Genomic DNA, 20,673 nt, shown 5'->3' on the forward strand with positions numbered 1-20,673 from the left:
TCAATATTCATTATAAAAAAACTGTGTTCAAGTAACAAATTAATTATTAAATATAACCTTTTCTCTTTAAATGTTTGTATTAAAGTGTTTAATACTTTATCTTGATATTTCAACACCTACATAAGTAGACATAAATTGTTTGCCTCATGATATGTTGGCTAATTCATGTTTTACTGCATTATCATTCTATCCACTTAAATTCTGTCCAGACATCTCTTAAATACAATAGATAACAAATTTTGATCAAAGTCATATATGTATTAAAGCGATAATAACAAAGGAATTTTTTGCTGGATGAATTTGAATTTTATAGATAAATTTTATTTCGTATTAATGTATTTTAGCAAAATTTCGTTTCATCTTTTATTTGTAATATTCATGTAATAAACAATCTGCATTCTTATCTCCTAATTTTGTAGGCTAAAGGAAGATTACATTGAAGCTGTTAATGGAATTATGAAGCATCTCGTTAAACAGTCATATCCAAGCAAATTTACATTTATTGGAGAGCTTTTAAGTGGCCGCAGTTATAGTCCGAAAATGGTGTGTATATCTGTTATTGTGCTATAGATTATGTGAACTGAGCACATTTGTAGATTATATTTTTCTATCTGAAAGATTTAAAACATATATTGAACAGCTTTGCTCTAAAAATTTTATTCAGACTCTCAGATATAAATGAGAATAATGCATGAATCGGAGATTAGTTACTGAGCCTGCTGAATGTCGTATGAAGGAGGGTGTTCTCGTATTAATCTTTCTCTTAAGAAAATTTATTGTTCATTATTTTGATTAGGAACTTGATAATATTAAACTTATACATCTCTCAGAATGTGTAGATACACACAGACAAATTTTGTAGTTCTTAATATAAGCAGAAAATTATTAGTTATTGTATCCATGATAAGATTAACATCATGACTGCACCAGATTATTTCTGTGATGTAAAATTATACAACACATTTTTATCCCATTTATTTTTCCTTTTTATAATGTTAGTGAAATACATTAAAATACTGTGCAGCCCAGTTCTAAAGATTAACATTTCTCAACCTTTTTCCATTTGTGTACTCCTCAGTAAAACTGTAATGCTAGAGTACCCTAACATCTATCTTCTGGAAGTATGATTCCCCTGAACTCCATCCAGTATTACTTCAACATACCATGCCATTGTATTATTTTAACACCTTATAATTAATAAACACATTGACTATTGTCAGAAAATGTAATCAAACATAAACTGATTATTACATTATTTCAAAAAAGCACCCCAGAAACATATTTTTAATCACAATATAAAAAGAGTGAGAAAATAGTAAATTGATTAATTTGATGAGTATTGAAGAGATCCTGAAGAGGTATATGACAAACCTATACATTCATGAAATATCAAACTGGAAAAGAAACATACCAATATAATATTTAAAATTAAGACAAAACAGCAACTGTGTTTTATTCCCAATTAAAGAATTAGGTATGGGTAATCCTATCAGTACTGATTGATATTTACATACACATTTTTGATATCAAAATATTTGAAAAACGATCTTTTTAGCTTTGCATTTGCTATTTAAATTTGCACTATTTGGTGGTAGTAACTGTTAACTTATATTTTACTAGTTATGAATTCGATTGTTCCAGCCATCCTGTTCATTTTTAAAACTGAACCTGACAATTCCTTTCTTGTGCTTGGATTAGTAATTATCTACTTCTTTTATTAATTACCTACAATGAATTTGATTTCAGGATACTTGATTACATAAACATTTTTTTATGTTTGCTTGCCTCTTGATGCTAAATCATGTCAAACTTTAAATTCTTTCAAAATTTATAGTGTGTCTTGTGATTTGAGATACATTGCCAAGCTAAAAGAACTTTAAAATTTCACATTAAGAACATGAACCTTATGTTTGAAAAGAAGAAAGTGTCAAATCTTTGCTGAATCACAACTGGAAACCTATCACAATTTTGACTTTGGTTCTACAAAAATTGTCCACAAAGCTTCAGTCCGAATAACTGCTTGCATAAACACCAGAGGTGGACGAACGCATTACTGACCTTTTTCACTTTGTGAAGCCTTATCCCTTCAATAAATCATCCAATTTTTCTCAAACTGTAATCATTTGTTTTTCTGTACATGACATCCCTTCTACCGATTTTCATCCCATTCGGATAACTCTTACTTAGTGCGTCTTTTTTTTTTTTTTTTTGTCTAAGAGTGTATTTTTATTAGTTGTTGAGTTCCCTATGGCATAGCATGACATAGTACAGTGGGAACAGAACGCACGCACAATTTTGATTACAATGCTCGCAGTTTCTGATAATAAACAAAAGCAGCTAAGCAAGAGATGTTCTTCAGCTAAGCACGCTTAGGCAGCCAAAAAAAAGTGCGTATATCGTGGCGGGAATATTTATGATTTCAGAGTGCTTTGTTTTAATTCTGCAGTGATTGGGCAAGAGATTTTGCATTGCAGTTTCTGCAGGGAAAGTAACGCAAAGCGAAGGGGGATGTGTGTAAACTGAAATTAGTAATTTAAAGATCTATTGTCAGCTTTTTCCAATTAAGTTTTAATTTGTTAATTAATTTGCATCATATTTTTATATCTTACATTTATGTACAAGTTATATTTATGTACTTGTATATTGTGTGTGTTAAATTAATTTTAAAATTGAAATTATAATGTTCAAAGTTTACAAATATATTGTTATTTAATATAATTTAATTACAATATAATTGGCTGCTAAAGCATAAACATAAAAAATATTTAAATCAACATATTAACTTGAATTTTCAGTAGCCTCTTAACACATAATTTTAATTGGATATTTCCCTTTTCTTTTTTTTAAAAAAGTAGTCATTGCTTATAATAAACGTCTCTAAACTGTGCCTTATCAAAATTAATAGTTGCCATCTTATGACTTACATAACACTGGTGATGTAAATTTTTTTTTGAGTTGAAACAGCCAGCCAAAAATAATTTTGGAGCTTTATTAATTAACCATCAAATGATATCAAAATTGAAGCTTGTTAATTTTGAATACAGATTGAATTCTGAGCATGTTTCACTTGGGTCAAGAGCTAGCATTTACTGTCTTCAAAATTATATTTTTAAAATGTAATGGTACTGATATAATTCTCCAAAAAACAGGCCCTTTGCCACCCAGTTATCTATGTTGTCTTCTTGAAATGTTTAACTAAATAAAAAGGCATAATATTTACTGCCAAGTTTGTTCTTTACTATGCATCTTCAACGTGTGCAAGTTATTATCTGTCTTCAACAAATCTCTTTTCTTACAACTGTAATGAGAAGCTGGAATCAACTGTGATGTGTTCAGGGTGAAATATTAATTCGAAGTGAGTTAGTTTTGATTTCAATATCATTTGAGTCACTGATTAATAAAGCTCTAAAATTAGACTGAGTTTCAGTTTACGTCACTGGCATTATGTAAAAGGTCATATGATGGTGACCATTAACTTAGTAATAGTGCAGTCTAGAGAGATTTATTATAAACCGTTACTATTTATGAATATAAAGAGGAAATACCCAGTTGAAATAAAGAAATAAGAGGCTATTGAAATTTATAGGAGGTATTGTATGTTATATATTCAACTATATTCCATGTTATTACATGTGCAGAATTTCCAAATTATTTCACATACACAGCTATATATATATATATATATATATATAATTCATAATAAAAAACTTTCCGTACAAAAAACAGAAATTCGATTCAAAACCATGAATGAAAAAATTTTTAATCAGAATTTGAAGTAGTATTTTAAAAAGTAATTTCAATCTTTTTGTTTAAAAAATCTGCTTAGAAAAATCTTAAATTGCAAAAATACCAAAACCAAAAGTAAATTTTAAGTATTGAAAAGGTAGCTATTGTCATTGATTGCAGATTAATCGACTTATCAAGGGGATAAACCACTCTACCATCAATTAACATCTAAATTAATAGAGATTGTTTCATCTTACTTCCAAGTAAGCATCAAATTATTTGCTAGATCCAAACCATATCTCACAATTAATACTCAATCCAAATTAAGACATTAGTCCATTTAAGCTAAAAGAATCTTGTTAAACAAAATAGCAAATAATCTTAATTTCTCATTAACCCCTTAACTGCCACGGGTGTATATATACGCCTTCCAAAATACTATCATTTGCCTTACGCTGCTACCCGTAAAATTATTCACAAAGCTTTGGAATGCAACACCACAATGACCTTGACAAAGTATGCGAAGTAGGATACTATTTCAGAGAAGTGTGGGAAGAAATTGGAGAGAGGGATGTGTCTAAAGCGGTGAAAGTAATGGCTGTGCGGTATTAGCTGGTGGTGTTTGAGTACAACATATTATTTTTTATTCTGTGTCCTCTGTTTTCGTTTACTTTTTGTAGTACGTTCCAGCTATAAAGAAAGATATAATGGATGTTTCAAACCCATTTATCTTTTTTTAATTATTTTTTGATGAACTGCTCATGCTTCGTTACTGAAACTAACTGTTTTGTAGACGAGTAATGAACAAACACATTGCAAACAAAAAATCAAGAACAATATTGTGGCATTCAACCTGTTCAGAAGAAATGTATGCTTTTTAGGCGTGCTGATTTCACAAGGTATAACACTGAAACCTGGTCTTTAACTTTACTAGTCTAAAAATAAATTGATTGAAATTCCATTTTAGGGATCTTTTCTATTATAAAAACATCATTTTTATTATACTTACATCCTTTTATTATACTTTTACTCTAAACATTAAATTTTGTGCATTCATTTTTTTTTCTTTTATTCTTTATTTTGTGAAAGTAAACGGTTTTTAGAAAGTAAAACTTGCACTTATTTTCCCCCTAATACAGTACATAACTATGAGCACCTGTGTGAAAACCAAGGCACTGGGAAATGAATTTTGTACGTTTTCCGCAACAGTTAAGGAGTTAAGAACACAATCTGAACGAGATGCTTACTTTAGAAGAAATATCCTCTACACTCTCATTTTCAAACTCAGAAACAGAAGTAAACATATTAGAACATTAGAAGTTAATTCAAAATCATAAGAAGATAAAAAATGATACAAACTAAAAAAAGTTAAAATAAAGTAGTTATAAATTTAACCATCAAACTAATAAGTTAAAATTGACAAACTTGCTTTCAAAATTTTAATACCAAATGTCTGAAAATTTAAGTATTAAGTGATGGAAGTAAAAGGGTTCTCATAAAGTGCGAGTTTCTATTTAAGAAAGTTTAGCCTAAATTGGTGAGATGCAGCAGTTAAAGTACTTTCTGCGAGAATTCAAGTCTCTGATCATTATTTCAACACCATCATTTTACTGTTTATATCAATTACAGGCATTAATTGCATGGAGTATTGTTAATAATCCTTTTCTCTAACTGCACAGACTAAATATAAAATCCGAATGGTCTGAAACCCATAAAGTTCTTCATTAGACCAAGATTTGAATGAAAGTCAAAATAAAATAATAATTCTCGTAGTTCAAAATTTAATGAATATTTTTTCTTCAACTGGTATGTGTCCCAAAACTAAGGGCATCATGCTTTACATAATGACTTTTTTATATTTGGGGGGTCTAGTAATGTGTGTCTTGCTGTCTTGTATATTTGAGGTCTAGTAATGTGTCTTGCTGTATTCTTTGTTTTCAGTGAAAACATTAAGCATATTTCGTTTTAAAAAGTATTTCTAAGAATTATAATTTTATTTATGGGTTCATAGAATCATGTACATGAATTTTCATCATACCACTAAAAAGTAATGTTTTCAATGTGAAATGAGCATTTTTTATTTTGCATCAGAAAACTACAGAGTGAAATAATAATGTAGAATTTGATAAAATTATAAAAGATGGGTAATAAGTATATTTTTTAAGTTTACATATGTAAAAATGATGAAGTTTATAAAAGTATGCAGTTTTAAGTAGCATTCCCTTTCATGCTGCAAATCAGTACGAATTTTATTTGAATTTAATTATTTTCTTTTATGCTTATTGTATTTGATACGTTTGTGTTTGTATGATGAAATATTGAACTATTTTAAAGGAAAAGAAGGCAACATAAAAGTTAGCTCATTTAAAGTATCTATAGGTATAATGCAGACTATATTTTAACAGAAGTAAACATAAGCCTCGTTGTAATGAAAGTTTTCCGCCAAAAAAACATTCGTAATAAAGTTTAAAAAAAGAATGAAAGCAGTACCTGTATTGCGGGTTGTAATCATCACCTAAATCTACGATTTTCTGCCAACATTTTGGTAGTTTTTCAAAGCCTAAAAACTTGGTGGCCGCAAGTCTAAAAACAGATCAACCTCATTTCTGATGTCCTGTGCAAAATGGAAGACAACACTGGCAAGATTTAGCTACAGGTGTGAAAACAGGTAGAAATCTGAAGAAGTGATGCCAGGGCTATATAATGAGCAGCAAAAGTGCGGCAAAAGATACCATTCGAGTCTGTACAGAGTCCAGCTGATGAATGCAGACGCATGTGGTCTTGCATTATCGTGATGGAACATTACCTTTTTGAACTGGAACTCAGTTCGTTTTTCCTTGATAGCAGCGGCAACACAGACTAGCATCTTGCTATACATTTTACTGTCAAGGTTTTTACCCTTATCGAGATACTCTGTGTCGATAGTATGACAGCATTCCCTTCATATACAAAGCATGGTTTTTTTAGTCAAATTACACTTTGCGACACTGCCTTACAGGCTCACTGAGTGCAGACCAACCTCCTTTTCACCCTGTATTGAAGCAAATCCATTTTTCATCGCAAGTGACAACCTGGTCCAGAAGCTTGTCTTTGCATTGATATTTGAGCAGATTAGTGCAGGCCCGAATAACGTCTGTCCTTATCTGCTTGAGTCAGCTCATGCGGCACCCAATGATTTAACTCGTACATCAAGTTTATAGTGATTGCATACTGACCTTCTACAACTTATCGCAGGCAGGCCACATCAGCATCAGTGGGCCGGCTAGAGCACTCTGCTTCTTGAATGTCATAGTACTTGTTTTTGAAACTTTCGGTACCAAACGTTCACAGTGTCATATGCTACAATAGTTCCATTTCAGACACCTTGTTCTTAATGATGTTTTTTTTTGTTTTTACAAATTTCACAACACAGTGTTCTAAAGAAAGTATCTTTCAAATGCCAAAATTTGCTTGACAAAATATATAATTATATTTGCCTATGCAAACCGTTTGAACAGATATTTCCGGTGGCAGGGAAACTTTAAAAGCTGGTTATTTCAATAATGATTTAAAAATTTTATTACAGTCAGAATTTTATGAAAGATGTTCACCCGAGGTTTTTTAAAAGTAAAAATATTTGAAAACTTGCATTGGCATATTTCAGTTCATTAAATTTTGTTGAAAAAATATGAATGCAAAATAAATCCATATGAAAAACCTAAACAGTGCAAAAGAGAATAGCTGACATTTGGCATCGTTACCACTTTAAATCTAGTGGCAGTTTTGAAATCTTTGTCAAATATTTCTTAAATTTATGTATATATCCAAAATTAATAAAAGAATTCTTAGTTTTTTAATTGTGTATAATATTTACATTAAAATGAACTAATAGTAATTTTTATTTCGAGTTTTCTTTGAAGAATTTATAAAATTCTTTAAATATAAATTAAAAATAATGTCTGAATTTTATTTGAATTAAACTTAAATTTCGGATGATAAAGAAGAAAGCAAGGAATATTATTTAAAATAATGATATATATAAATACTTTCAATAAAAATTCAGTTAACATTGCTACGCCATTGCTGATTTTTAAAAAAAATCTTGTTCAATTTTAATGAAACTTTGTACTTTGGCGTAATTTGAGGCATAAAATCAAAATCATGGGGGAAAATAATATGTAATTAAAAAAAGTCTGATTTTTGTGTTCAGTCCTATGTATAAATCTAAATATTTGTGTGGGAGATGGGGTGAAGGGGGTTGAATTTTCTTCAACAAAGAAAGTGAAATAAATAAATGACAAAACAGTGTGTGGTAAATGGCAAAAAGGTTTAATTCTTAAAAACTAAAAAAATAGAAGTAACATTGAAGTAATTTATAATAAGTATATGAAGTAAATTGAAATGTTTAAGCCTTCTAAAAAGATTACTCAGAAAGCTGCACTTTTGTTGATAAATCAGGATAGCTTACTCTGCTGATAATGCACAGCAAGTGAATTCAGTATGCAGAAAGCTGCAGACTTCTTTGAAAGTTATCTTTTGGTCATTTTATTCTAGTTACTGCCGTTGCGATGTAACGTGAATGAATTCGATACACATCCTCGTTTTTAAACACAAAACTTATATTAAATAATTGCACAATATAAGTATAATCAAGAAAATAACATATAAAACTTGTAAATACAAGAACAGAACAAAATAATGAAAAATAGGTAGCATTCCAGCTGCCTTGCGAATGTGTTTGTCTTAATCTGACCGTTCAACTGAATTAATGTTCTTTGGTATAGTTCCAAAAGCGAAAGAGTCAAGTTGAGTTGTTCTGTTCCGGTGCACCTGAACATACTCCCACCCTATCAGGCATTGGTCCAATATATCAATATGAGCAAAGAAACTAATTTATGAATGTTTCTTTTAAAAATAGAGGTTTTAGTTTTAACCATGGCCACACGAACCAGTCTTTCTGCACCATGATGAAGTTCGACCACTTGTCCTAGTGGCCAAGAACCTGGAAGATGACCATCATCTAGTAACAGGACAATGTCTCCAATTTTCATATTCGGCTGACTGTCCTTCCGTTTCTTTCTGGTTTGAAGAGAAGATAGATATGCTTTGGTCCATGATTTTCAGAAGTCCTTCCGCATCTTTTGAAGGAGATCTCACCTATTCCGTATATTGGCAGGATTAGTAAGAGATAGTTCAGGAGGGGATAGGATCACATCTCCTGTAAGAAAATGTGAAGGAGTGAGAATATTAATACAATCAATGCCAGTATTGTTTACACGACATAACGGATGAGAATTTAAAATGGCTTCTATCTGAGCCAATAGAGTTGTCAATTTTTCAAAAGTAAGTAGAGTTTCACCAATTACTCTTTTACAGTGATATTTGGTTGATTTAATTGTGGCCTCCCAAATTCCTCCGAAATGAGGAGATGCTGGAGGTATAAAGTGCCATTCTATTGATGCTTTAGTTAAATGATGAGCAACAGCTTCATTTTTAGAAAGTGAAGCCCACAATCGTATTTCGCTGAGCTTTCTATTAGCCCCAACGAAGTTTGTTGCATTGTCGCTGTAAATGTGACTTGGAGCTCCTCGTCTAGCACTGAAGCGATGCAGAGCAGCTAAAAATGCATGAGCGGTTAAATCTCTGACTGCCTCGATGTGTAGTGCCTTAGTAGCGACATTAAATAGAGCAATGTAACCCTTGGTTGATTTTGCTCTACGACCCTTGTTAAATTTAATTGAAATAGGACCGGCATAGTGCACTTCGCAGTTGAAGAAAGACCGCTCGAGTGTTACTCGATGCTTTGGTAGATTACTCATAAGCTGGGATGCGGATAAATTTGATGCATTTGTGAACAGAGATTTTTTCCACTTATGATCCAATATGATTGTTTGATCATGTGGGACAGTAATGAAGCACCAGCATGTAAATAAGTCACATGCTTTTCTTTTACGATGAGCTCACTTATCTTCTGTTTGGTAAGTAGAATCACTGGTTGCTTTTGATTAAAAGACAATTCTGAATTTTGTAAACGCCCTTCCACCCGTAAAAGACTGTTTTCATCTATAAATGGATGGAGGGAGTGTAGCTGACTTTTCTGCCATAAAAGTACGACTTTGCAGTCTGTCCAAGCGTAAACATCACACTTATATTTTTTTAGAGTGTTCATGACTGCACGATATAACTTTGAAAGCAAATGAGCACTGCATAATTCCAATTTAGGAACAGATACTGGTTTGATAGGTGCGACTTTAGTTTTAGAAACTAAGAGAGAAATCTTTATTTCATTTCCATATATTTGTTTGCAATATATTGCAGCAGCGTAAGCAAGTGTTGAAGCGTCTCAAAAGCCATGCAATTCAAATATGTCAGAGGAAATAAGCGTGACACCTATAGGAACGGTAAAATGTTCAACTGCATTGAAAGATTTCTGAAATTTAAACAAATCCTCAGCAAGACTTTGTAAAATAGGAGAAACCCAGTCCCCTTTTGTAAGCCAGAGCTTTTGATAAAAAAATTTCAATACAACAGTACGTGGTGAAATTAATCCTAATGGATCGAAAATATGTGCCGATTGGGACAAAATGTGTCTTTTTGTCAGCGGTGAGGTGAGTGTAAGTGCGGGTTTGAAAATGAATGTGTCTGTTGAAGAGTTCCAAAATAATCCTAAGACTTTCGTGCTTTTTCCTTATCATTAGGAATTATTTCTAATTTAGTGTCCGTTGAACAATGTTCTTGAAATTTTGCAAGAAATGCATTTAAATTAGAGTTCCACTTTCGTAGGTAGAAACCGTGCGTTTGTAAAATATTTGAAGTTTCCTTATGAAGTGATATTGCATCACTATCGGTACTTAAACCTGATAGCAAATCATCCATGTATACATCTTGTAGTAAAGTTTGAGAAACAGCAATATTTTATGAATAATCTAGTGCAATTTGCTTAATGTACCTAGTGGCTAGGAAAGAAGCTGGAGCTCCATGCTACGGTGTTTAACTTGTATGTGCGTATTTCTTCATTAGGATTAAACCTCCAAAGAATTTGTTGGTAGTTCCGATCCTCATCAGACACTAAAACTTGATGGTACATTTTCTCTATGTCTGCTGAAAAGACTTTCCAGAAATCGAAAATTAAGTAAAATTTCGAAAATGTCTCGTTGCAATTTAGGGCCAACACCCAAGATTGAATTCAATGATTTACCGCTGGAAGTTTTACATGAAGCGTCGAAAACAACTTTTAATTTGGTAGTTGTACTAGACGGCTTGATCACTGTATGATGGGGAAGGAAATATTGTTCATTATGAAATCTATTTAAACAGTTTTGTGTGAACAATTCTATATGACCTAAATTTTCATGTTCCTGCATAAAATCCTTGTATTGGTTTTTAAATTCCAAGTTTTCCTTAAATTTACGTTCCATAGCATATAATTGAGAAAGTGCAACTGGTTTTGAATTACCTAATTCAGATTTAGAGATATAAGAATGGCAACTTCACAACAAAATGACCATCTGAATTAATTGAGTAATTTTCCTGAAAATGCATTTCAACAAATTGTTCTTCAGGTGAGAATAGAGTGTCAGTTGAATTTGGTACTTTTTCTAACTCCCAAAACTGTTTCAATTCGGTATCGATATTTATTTCATAAATATGCAAGTTTGAAAGTGAATTTGATTTCATTTGAGATTCCAGTAGTTTTCTGGATATGAGGAAACCAAAAATTGAGTTTTGAGCAATTAAATCACTTTGAGAACAAGTTATTTGTCCAAGAAGTAAAATAGAAAACAAGATCCTAGAATAATATCTATCTTATCCAGAATGTGAAAATATGGATCAGCTAACTTAAATAAAGCTTCACTTAAGTTAAGTTATTAAGTTAGCTAACTTAATCAGCTAACTTAAATAAGAACATTTTTCAAATGCGAAAAATCTTTCTCATTTATTTTTTTGCTTGGAAGCGCAGCAGTTAGTTTATCTAATACAAATGCCTTAATTGGCATTCTCACTGATGTATCATGGATTGACATCAACTCAATTTCAACGGAGCCTTTTGTAACTGCGACGACTGACTCAGCTAAACCCTTGACAGGAAAACGTGCATTTTTTCTTTTAAATCCCAATAAATTGATACAAGATTCAGATAATAATGTTGATTTGGAACCACTATTCACACTTTTCATGCAGAGTACTATGATGCAATAACTGGCAATAATGACACCGATGTTGAGACATACATTCCGACTTTTTGTACTGACTAGAAAAACAATTTAAAGAAAGATTATTTTTCCTAACAAATTGAATTCTTTCTTTGACACTTAATGTTTTAAATTTGGGGCATTTGAAAAGAAAATGATCTGATTTACAAATAATACATTTGATACTTTTGTTAACAGAAAATCTAATACTAGGTTGAGTTTTTTACCTTTCGTTTTTGTGGAAAATTTCTAAAGAGGAACATCTATCATTTATAAATTGAATAAGAATTTCAAAAGTAGGAAATTCCACTTTTGCTAAAAACTCAGACCATTGTTTACATGTTTTGTTGTCAACCTTCTGTAATAAAATATAAATTAGCCAGACATCCCTTTCAGTAGCTTTTGGATCAATAGATTTTAAACCTCTGATGATCTCATCAGATGTATTGGCAATTTTTCGCAAATTAATTGCGTTTGCATTAATTACACGAGAACCTAGATAATAATTTTCCCCAGACTTCCATATAACTATTTTCTGAAATGGGAATATGTTTAATAATAGAAGCCAGTTCATCAGTTAATAAACCCTTTAGATATTGAAATTTTTTAATATTGCTTAAATTTTCATTGTTATGTACTAATGATACATATATGTCCGTGAAGACAGTTTCTGTAATTACCATTGAAAGACTGCATATTTATTCTCGGTAATTTAAAATTATTAGCAGTATTTGTAGTACTATAAACTGGTATTTGACGTTCATTAACATGAGTAGTAACTTGCATATTAACAGTAACATTTCATTTCTCAAGTTCTTGTTGTAGTTTGGCTTTGGTTTCATAATATTTTTTCTCAAATTCTTCCATTTCAGAACTTTGCAGCAGAAGTTCTGCGTCTGCCTTGTCAAAATCAGAATAAACACTTTCAATTTCTCAAGTTTATTCATCAAATTGTGTTTTTCGAATAATTGCTTATCGCCATTAATGAAATGTGAAACAGGTTGAGTTGTTCTGTTCCGGTGCACCGGAGCAACTGCCATTTTGATTAACTGTGAGTTTTGCATTTATGTTATGTGACCTGACTTTGTTTCTTTAGAATTCTTATAACTACATTCTTACACTTACATTAGTTTTACATTAGTTTTACAAATATTGATAAAATGAGTCAATCTGCAGTTCACAGTACAAAATTACCATTCAGTATGATAGGTTATGAATTAGATTGTAATTGAATAACATTTAATTAGACACTGAAAAGAAATTTGAGTTTCAAATAAGTCTTGGAAATTTAAAATTTTAAGTTATTACTAAAATGTTTAAAAAGTAAGTTTTCTTGAAGCTACTAGCTAGTGATGATACCAGGTCCGGTCAGTATTGTCTTAAAATCATTTGCATGTAATCACATTTTTGTTCAATCCAGCATTTCCGTAACATATGAATAAGTTTAAATAACTCTATTGGAACACAGATGCAATGCAAATATTTCTTGTAAAATAAATTTTAGAAACTTTTTTTTATTTATTAAGCTAATGTTATATGCCTTGTATTATATGAATTGTAATGTAATATACTGTTTTATTCAGTGAAATTAAAGTTTGTTTGATTGCATGCATTCTTTTTGCATTAATAAAGTACTTTTCTTTGTTTGAAGTCTGAAAATTTTCCTTATTGCTTAGGATCATCTTGTTTGTTACTTGCCTGGAACATTAGCACTGGGATACCATTATGGAATGCCCTCTTCTCATTTACGTTTTGCATTTGATTTGATGGAGACCTGCTATAATATGTATGCTAAAACTGCTACATTTTTAAGCCCTGAGATAGCATATTTTAATCTATTGCCACATGGAACTGCTGATATTATAATTAAGGTACAGTATGTTTTGAATATATTTTTATGTCTATTGTGTAGGTGTTTGTATGAAAAATAGATGAGATTTAGGTATTGTCAGATATGTTTGAATACCTTTAAACATGAATGTATAGGGAACAAATAGTCAACCGTATTTTCTCTTTTCATTTGATATTTTTTCTTGTTCCAGTATTCCAACAAAATAGTTAAATGACATATTAAAGAGAATATTATGTTTTTGTTAAGTAACACGTTTGCATCTACTGCCAAAAAATATCAGTATTTTATTTCATTACATCAAACAAATGTAACATGTGTGACTCCGAAAAGTAAAATACACAGAGAAAATATTCCCATGACTCGAAAAAGGGTTTGTGAAATTGTGTCAGAGGAAGACGTAAATAATTTTCAGGATATTTTGTGCTGTACCAAAAAATTTTGATTTGAATTTAGACGTATGGTATAAAATTATTTGTAATTCATTTTCTCATGATTTCACGTCTATTATCTTGTGTGAAATTCTGAGAGAATTGTATAAGCTTTTTTAAATTGTTCTTGGAATATTTAAAAAATTTTTTTTAATTGAAAATTTGCTATATTTGTTACTTATGTCTGACATTTATTTTTATCATTGACATTAGAAATAATTTTTAATTTGTGCTTTTACTCAATCATGCTAACATCTATCTGTGCAAAACAATATACGAGTAAATTTAGTTTATCAATACCCTTTATTTAAAATATGCTTTATCATTCTTGTTATATTTTAATGGAAAGCTTCCAAAAGCGTGTCCATGAACTCCATTATTTCTTTCTTATTGGGTGAACTTAGCAATAACGTCTTTTCAGAATGTTTCTCTTGCAAACTTTTACATGGTTACTAGAATGTCTCAATTGATAAAATAGCCAAGCTGCTGAACCACATTTGGACTCGTATTGCACTAAGATTTGCCTCAGCTATTTCTAATTCAGAAAAAATTCTTTTAGTATTCTAAGTAATTGACAGAAATATATTAATAGTTATGCTAGTATGTAAATTTCACTAAATATACTACTTCAGTATATTCATCTTCATCTAGCAAGTAATGTCTCTTATTAATTTATATGTGTATTTATTACAAGAATGAAAAACACTCTTAAATTTTGATTTGAACTGTGTAAAAACACAGTAATAATATATAAGTGTTTAGTTGCTTTAATATTGACATAAAGTGTTCAGGACAATAATATCTACAAACGTTTTGGAAAATGTTTGAATGTAATAAAACCACAAATTGAAAATTCATGTGTGATTCAAATTGCAATTTTTTGTGCATCAATACTGTGTTCAGAATTTCATAAAATATACTCCTAAGTTCTGAATATTTGTTAATATTTATTGGTTATTTTTATTTTTCTGGTTTTATGTATTTATTATTATTATTATGTCTGTATTACTCTTGAGTATATCGCTTCAAAACCTGCAGTCTAATTTTTCACTTACATATAACTCGCTAATTTTCGCTTTTGCAGTACAAAATGTCTTGAATTTTATGTTGCAATGTATCAAACAACGCATCTGTAAACTCGGCTATCTTGAGAAAAGTAGGCAGGAAAAAATGTTTTGTTTCTCTCTTAAATAGGTAATGAATGAAACCTAAAATTTTTTTTGTTTTCCTGTCCTATTACCAAAACCCATTTTTGACTGAATTAAAAGCGCTATGTAATATTTGACAATATTCACAAGCATTGAAGAAAAAATTATGCTTCTTTGGTGTCATTCATAGATATTTATTTTCTGTAAAGCTTTTTTAAGGACAGCAAAAGGATGAAAAATTTGATTTCTAAACAATGCGAAGAATATTTTTATTGTAATAGAATGTGTTTCTATTCATTTACAGTTTCATTTTAACAATAAGCAAAAGTTGCAGTAAAATAAGTATAGGCAAGTCTTAAACCTTAGCCTTAAACTTGTGTTAGGCAAGCCTTACACAACTAGTATATGCTAACAATTTTTGCAACTTCAGCTACTCAGCAGAATTGTCCGTATGCAGCCTATCTGCACTTGCATTAGAAAAATGTAGAAATTTCTCTTGCAATTTCATTCTTTATCAGTGTAACCTCAGTAAAGTAGATTGTTGGCTTTTATTTATTACATCAACTGTTTTATGGAGGAAAGTGTAATGAAATATGTCTTGGATATTTCTAATCCAGTTTTATCAGTATTTACTCCTAGCTATGGTGTAACAAAAATAATTTTGTTTTTCAGATGATGTAAATCTACACAGAACGTGTTTGTAGAAAGTTAGAACCAATAGCTGTATTAGAACCAATAGTTCCAATAGCTGTATATTTGAGCTTTTGTTTATTAAGTTTTCATAGTGTTTGCAGCCTTAAAGAAACACGCTCGTTTCCCAGAAATGAAATTGTATCATATCTATTTTCTATGATACTTTTAATTTGCAAATTGCCTCTAGTATAAACTTACAGAATAATTATTTCTCTGGATTCTGTATATTTGAAGAGCAATGAACCCTTTTATGTGATTAGTTAAAGTTACACTCTAAGTTTGCTTAAAGTCTCAACTAATCTCCTCCATTGGACTCCCAGATGACTTTTTGTCCAATCTTAACTTAGAGTACTGGAATGTAAACTAGTAACAACTAGCATATGAAAACAATTAAAATAATTTTTGGTAATTCAGACTGAAGCTACAACTAAGGAGAGTAACAAAGCTAAACTTCTGGCCACTTGGGGAGTTGGTTGCAATAGTAGCTGTTTGCTTAGAGCATAGGCAACGGTGCCCCTTCGGATGTAAAAACAAATGAAAATCTCACTATTGAACAAGCAATACAGCACCTTTGCAGGAACTGCTGGGAGCTTAAGTTGGCAAATGTCTTTTCCTAAACTTAAATCTCATTATTGAAGCCCGGTTTGCATTTTCTGGCAGAAAGTTGAAACAGTAGAAGAACAAGAAAGATTTATTATACTCGGTGTCCATAAAAGAATGTCCGAGTTTTAATGGTATATTACGGGAGTTTATTTTATACTAAATATAACAAATCATACATGAAATTGAAGGAAAACTAACCTAGTTTTTCCTATAAGTGCTCAATGTGTGCACCTTTAGTGATACGGCACACATCCAAACGAAAATGCAATTCTTCCCATACTGTCTGCAGCAAGTCCGGAGTAATGGAAGCCTGTGCAATTCTACCTTTCAAGGTTGGTAAATCGTGGGGTAGGGGTGGAACGTAGACTCGATCTTTTACGAAGCCCCAAAGGAAGAAATTACAAGGCGTGGTGTCAGGTGAACGAGGCGGCCAGGGTAACAGAACTCTGTCGTCTGGACCGTGACGCCCAATCCAACTGTCAGGGACTTCGACGTTTAACCAATCTCGCGCAAAGAGACTCCAATGAGGAGGGGCTCCATCTTGTTGCCAAATAACGTTTGCAGGTTCACTTTCTACTAATTGGGGAAAGAGCCATTGTTGTACCATATCTAGATAAGAAACCCCTGTTACTGTAGCTTCAGTGGAAAAAAATGGTCCGTACACTTGTCGTCGTGAAACAGCACAGAAAACATTTATTTTTGGAGAATCTCTTTCGTGTTGTACAAGTTGATGAGGATATTCTGAACCCCATATACGAACATTATGGGTATTTACCTTCCCACTTGTATGAAACGTCGACTCATCACTGAACACCACATGATGCAGAAAGTCATTGTGCCGTTGAAGAACTTCATATGCAAAACGAAATCGTACTGCACAGTCATTTGGCTTTAATTGCTCTACCAACTGTAATTGGTATGGACGCAAGTGTAATTTTTTTTTTTTAAATTGTCTAGACTGTCGTCTTTGGAAACTGTAGTTCATGACTTGCTTTCCGAACAGATTTCTGCGGACTACGACGGAAAGATTCTTCGACTCGTTCCACATTCTCTACAGAAACTTCCGGGTCTTCCCGGGCTTTTACCTTTACAAAGACATCCGGTCGTTTCGAATTGTCGATACCATCGGCGGATATTTCTGTCACATGGGGCATCACATTTAAACTTTAATCGGAACGCACGTTGAACAGCAATTACCGAATCACTCTTAGCAAATTGTAGAATGCTTTACGCTCAGAAGTCGCCATTTTGAATAGATGACGCTGCAACTGTGAAAACGATGTAGTGGTACAAGCACATGCGCTTATCTGAAACTGTTGGAGTTATTCTTTATTTGTCACCTTCAACCACAACTGTCGAACGATTACAGCTGATACTATTACAATTTGAAACTCAGACATTCTTTTCGGACACCCTGTAGAAAACAGTATGGTAATTAAAATAAACTTTACTACTAAAAGTTTTTTTTCCCCCATAACCTTTAACTGAATAATTTATTACTAGCACCATGAGAATTTTCCTATACATAGAAAGGCCAAAGCAGTCATTTTGCTTGGCTAAGTTATTTGTTTAAAAGTTAAAATTCATTCTAATGATTTTTAAATCACTATTTGCACTAGTTTATTTAAATTTACATTTTTTTAATGCTCTTTGGCAATTCTAAAATGATCTGTATGAATTTTTGCATATAGCACTGGCAGCATTTTCAGTAATCTTTTGTTGTCTTTTTCTTTCTGTATTTCAGTTTAGAATATGTTTTATAGTTCATACTTATTTTTTAAGCAATATGGTTTTACATCTGAACATTTCTTGCAAGCATCTCTTTATATTACTTTCCTAGTAATTCTACATTGAATGACTTTTTTTTTTAGCTAATTTTACAATAATTTGCAGTTCAAACAAAATTACTGTAAGATTACTTATTAGCTGATGTCTAGAAATTTCTTTTACTAGCTGTATTCTTCTCTTTAATAGAAGATATTTCAAGCATTCAAATCATGTCTAAAAGCATGTTAAAATGATCTTGTTTCTGTTAAGTCATTTCATGTGCTCATTTCAGTATAAGGTGATCCGATCAGGAAATTTGTCTAATATTCTGTAATTTACAGTCAGTTTCATGCTATCATTTTTTACCACTTTCAGTATACAAAAGAAAACATCAAAGGATTTTGTTTTAGGTGATACTGTTCATCTGCGATGATTTGTTATTAAGCTTATTCCATTTGATTTAAAATTTTCTCCAAATATTAGAAGAGAAAGGAAGTTATTAGTATTGATAGTTTTTCTTTAATGGAGAAAAACAGTTTAAAGTTCAAGATAACTCCAAAAGAATTTTTCAGGTGGAACTTGTGTTTTATGTTATTTTGTATGTGTTTTCTGTTACAATTTATAAATAGCAAATTAATTTCCAGTGTTAAACATATAGGGCACACTCTAAGAATTTTGCAGTAACATATTTCACTGTCCCCTTATCAGTTATATTATAAATATTGTGTATGCATATCACAATATTTAGGTCACTTTTTCTGCCCTGTGTAAGACTGGCTGGCTCTGTAAACATAACAAAACTTTTCTTCTACATATGCTTTTCCTGACACACTGGAAAGAGATTTTCAAATGCATCCTTTGTAGCAAGAATTTATGCATGGTTTTTTTTTTTTTTTTTTTTTTTTTTTTTTTCATAAATGTGAGCTCCACAGCTTCTTTGAAAGATGTTATATTTATGCTTTCATTATTATGGAGTTTCTTTTAATGCATAAACTAGTTTTATAAGCCTTTTAGATAGAATGATCAAATTAATTGCTGCTGTAGATATAGCCACCTCTAAAATCAAACCAGGTTTGTTTTTTTTTTTTTTTTTTTTTTTTTTTTTTTTTAATTTCACTTGTTACATATTTGGGTACTTTTAAGAAAAATATAAAATTTTTGTTTCACTTGCAGTTTGTTTTGACTTAAACAAAAGAATCATATTTGAATAATCAACCAACTTTGTGACACATTCACAATCAGATCTGTCATCCATTTATCAGTAAAAGATTGAAGATAAATATATATGCTTTCACATCTATTTTTTAACTAATCTGCAGTATTTTAAGTTGCCAACTATTGATACTTTTTCATCACTTTACTAAGCATCATGTGCAATAATTTTAGTTGCCTTTATTGAAATCACTTGTGTAAATCAGCAGATGGCAAAAGAAATCTGGCATTTAGCTTACAAATCAGATTTTTGAGGATGATGTAAACTTTTATCTTCTGTTTCTTTAAAATGTGCATTCCAAGATCATAGGTCCTCCCACCCATTTTTAGATGTAAAATGTATCATAAATTTCCTTAATGGTGAAATCTTTTCAGATTTAAAATCATCTACACTTGAAATGGTGAAAATGAATTTGAGATCGTTCGTCTTTTTAGCAGTAGATGTTACCATTGTATGAGAAAAGCTAAAGAGCCAAAGAAATAACATTGAAATACCTGTTTTAAAATTAACAGATTATATTACTCGAATAAACATTATAAATTTATAGTTTTACATTATAAAATTTTAGATGCTGCTGCATTTTATGGTCTTTAACTAACTGTGTTATGTTTTAAATATTTAAGATTGTTTTTAAGTATATAAATGAACACCATTTTTTTTACTTTTTAAGTATTTAGATTTACCTTCTAAATTATTTTTTGTTTCACAAAAGTATGTGCCTGATGAAGTCCTTCACAGTGCAGTTTTTCACTTAAAACTGCTGCTTTTTGATGTGCCTGATGGTGCCATTGGTAATAGTATGTCCAGCATTTATTAATTTGAACTTTTTGACATTAAAAATTAAATTTATATGTGCAATGGTAACCTTTCTATTATTAAACCTTGTATTATTATTAACAATGGCTCATATGCTAAAATGTGAACTGAAGAAATGCACTGCTTTTTTTAACATGGTTACAAAAGTCATTGAAATTCAGTAGCCACCAGTAATCAATCATATTTCACAACTAGTTAGATCAGTAAGTCAGGTTCATATCATGAAAGGTAATACTATCACTGTTTTCTTTGGTTG

General features: G+C 31.0%; 1 protein-coding gene across 1 annotated transcript in view; it reads left to right on the forward strand.

The window, feature by feature from the left end:
* alpha-Man-Ib (alpha-Mannosidase class I b) overlaps positions 1-20,673 on the forward strand; it is an 83,853-nt gene that overhangs the window by 54,634 nt on the left and 8,546 nt on the right. Inside the window, exons 9-10 of the mRNA XM_085807228.1 lie at positions 420-543; positions 13,574-13,768. Coding sequence (XP_085663354.1) covers positions 420-543; positions 13,574-13,768 — 319 coding nt within the window. The remainder of the gene's footprint in view (positions 1-419; positions 544-13,573; positions 13,769-20,673) is intronic.

Source organism: Stegodyphus dumicola, chromosome X1 (assembly GCF_044657685.1).
Source record: "Stegodyphus dumicola isolate Sdum_Otavi_A_Nest chromosome X1, ASM4465768v1".
NCBI lineage: Eukaryota > Metazoa > Arthropoda > Arachnida > Araneae > Eresidae > Stegodyphus > Stegodyphus dumicola.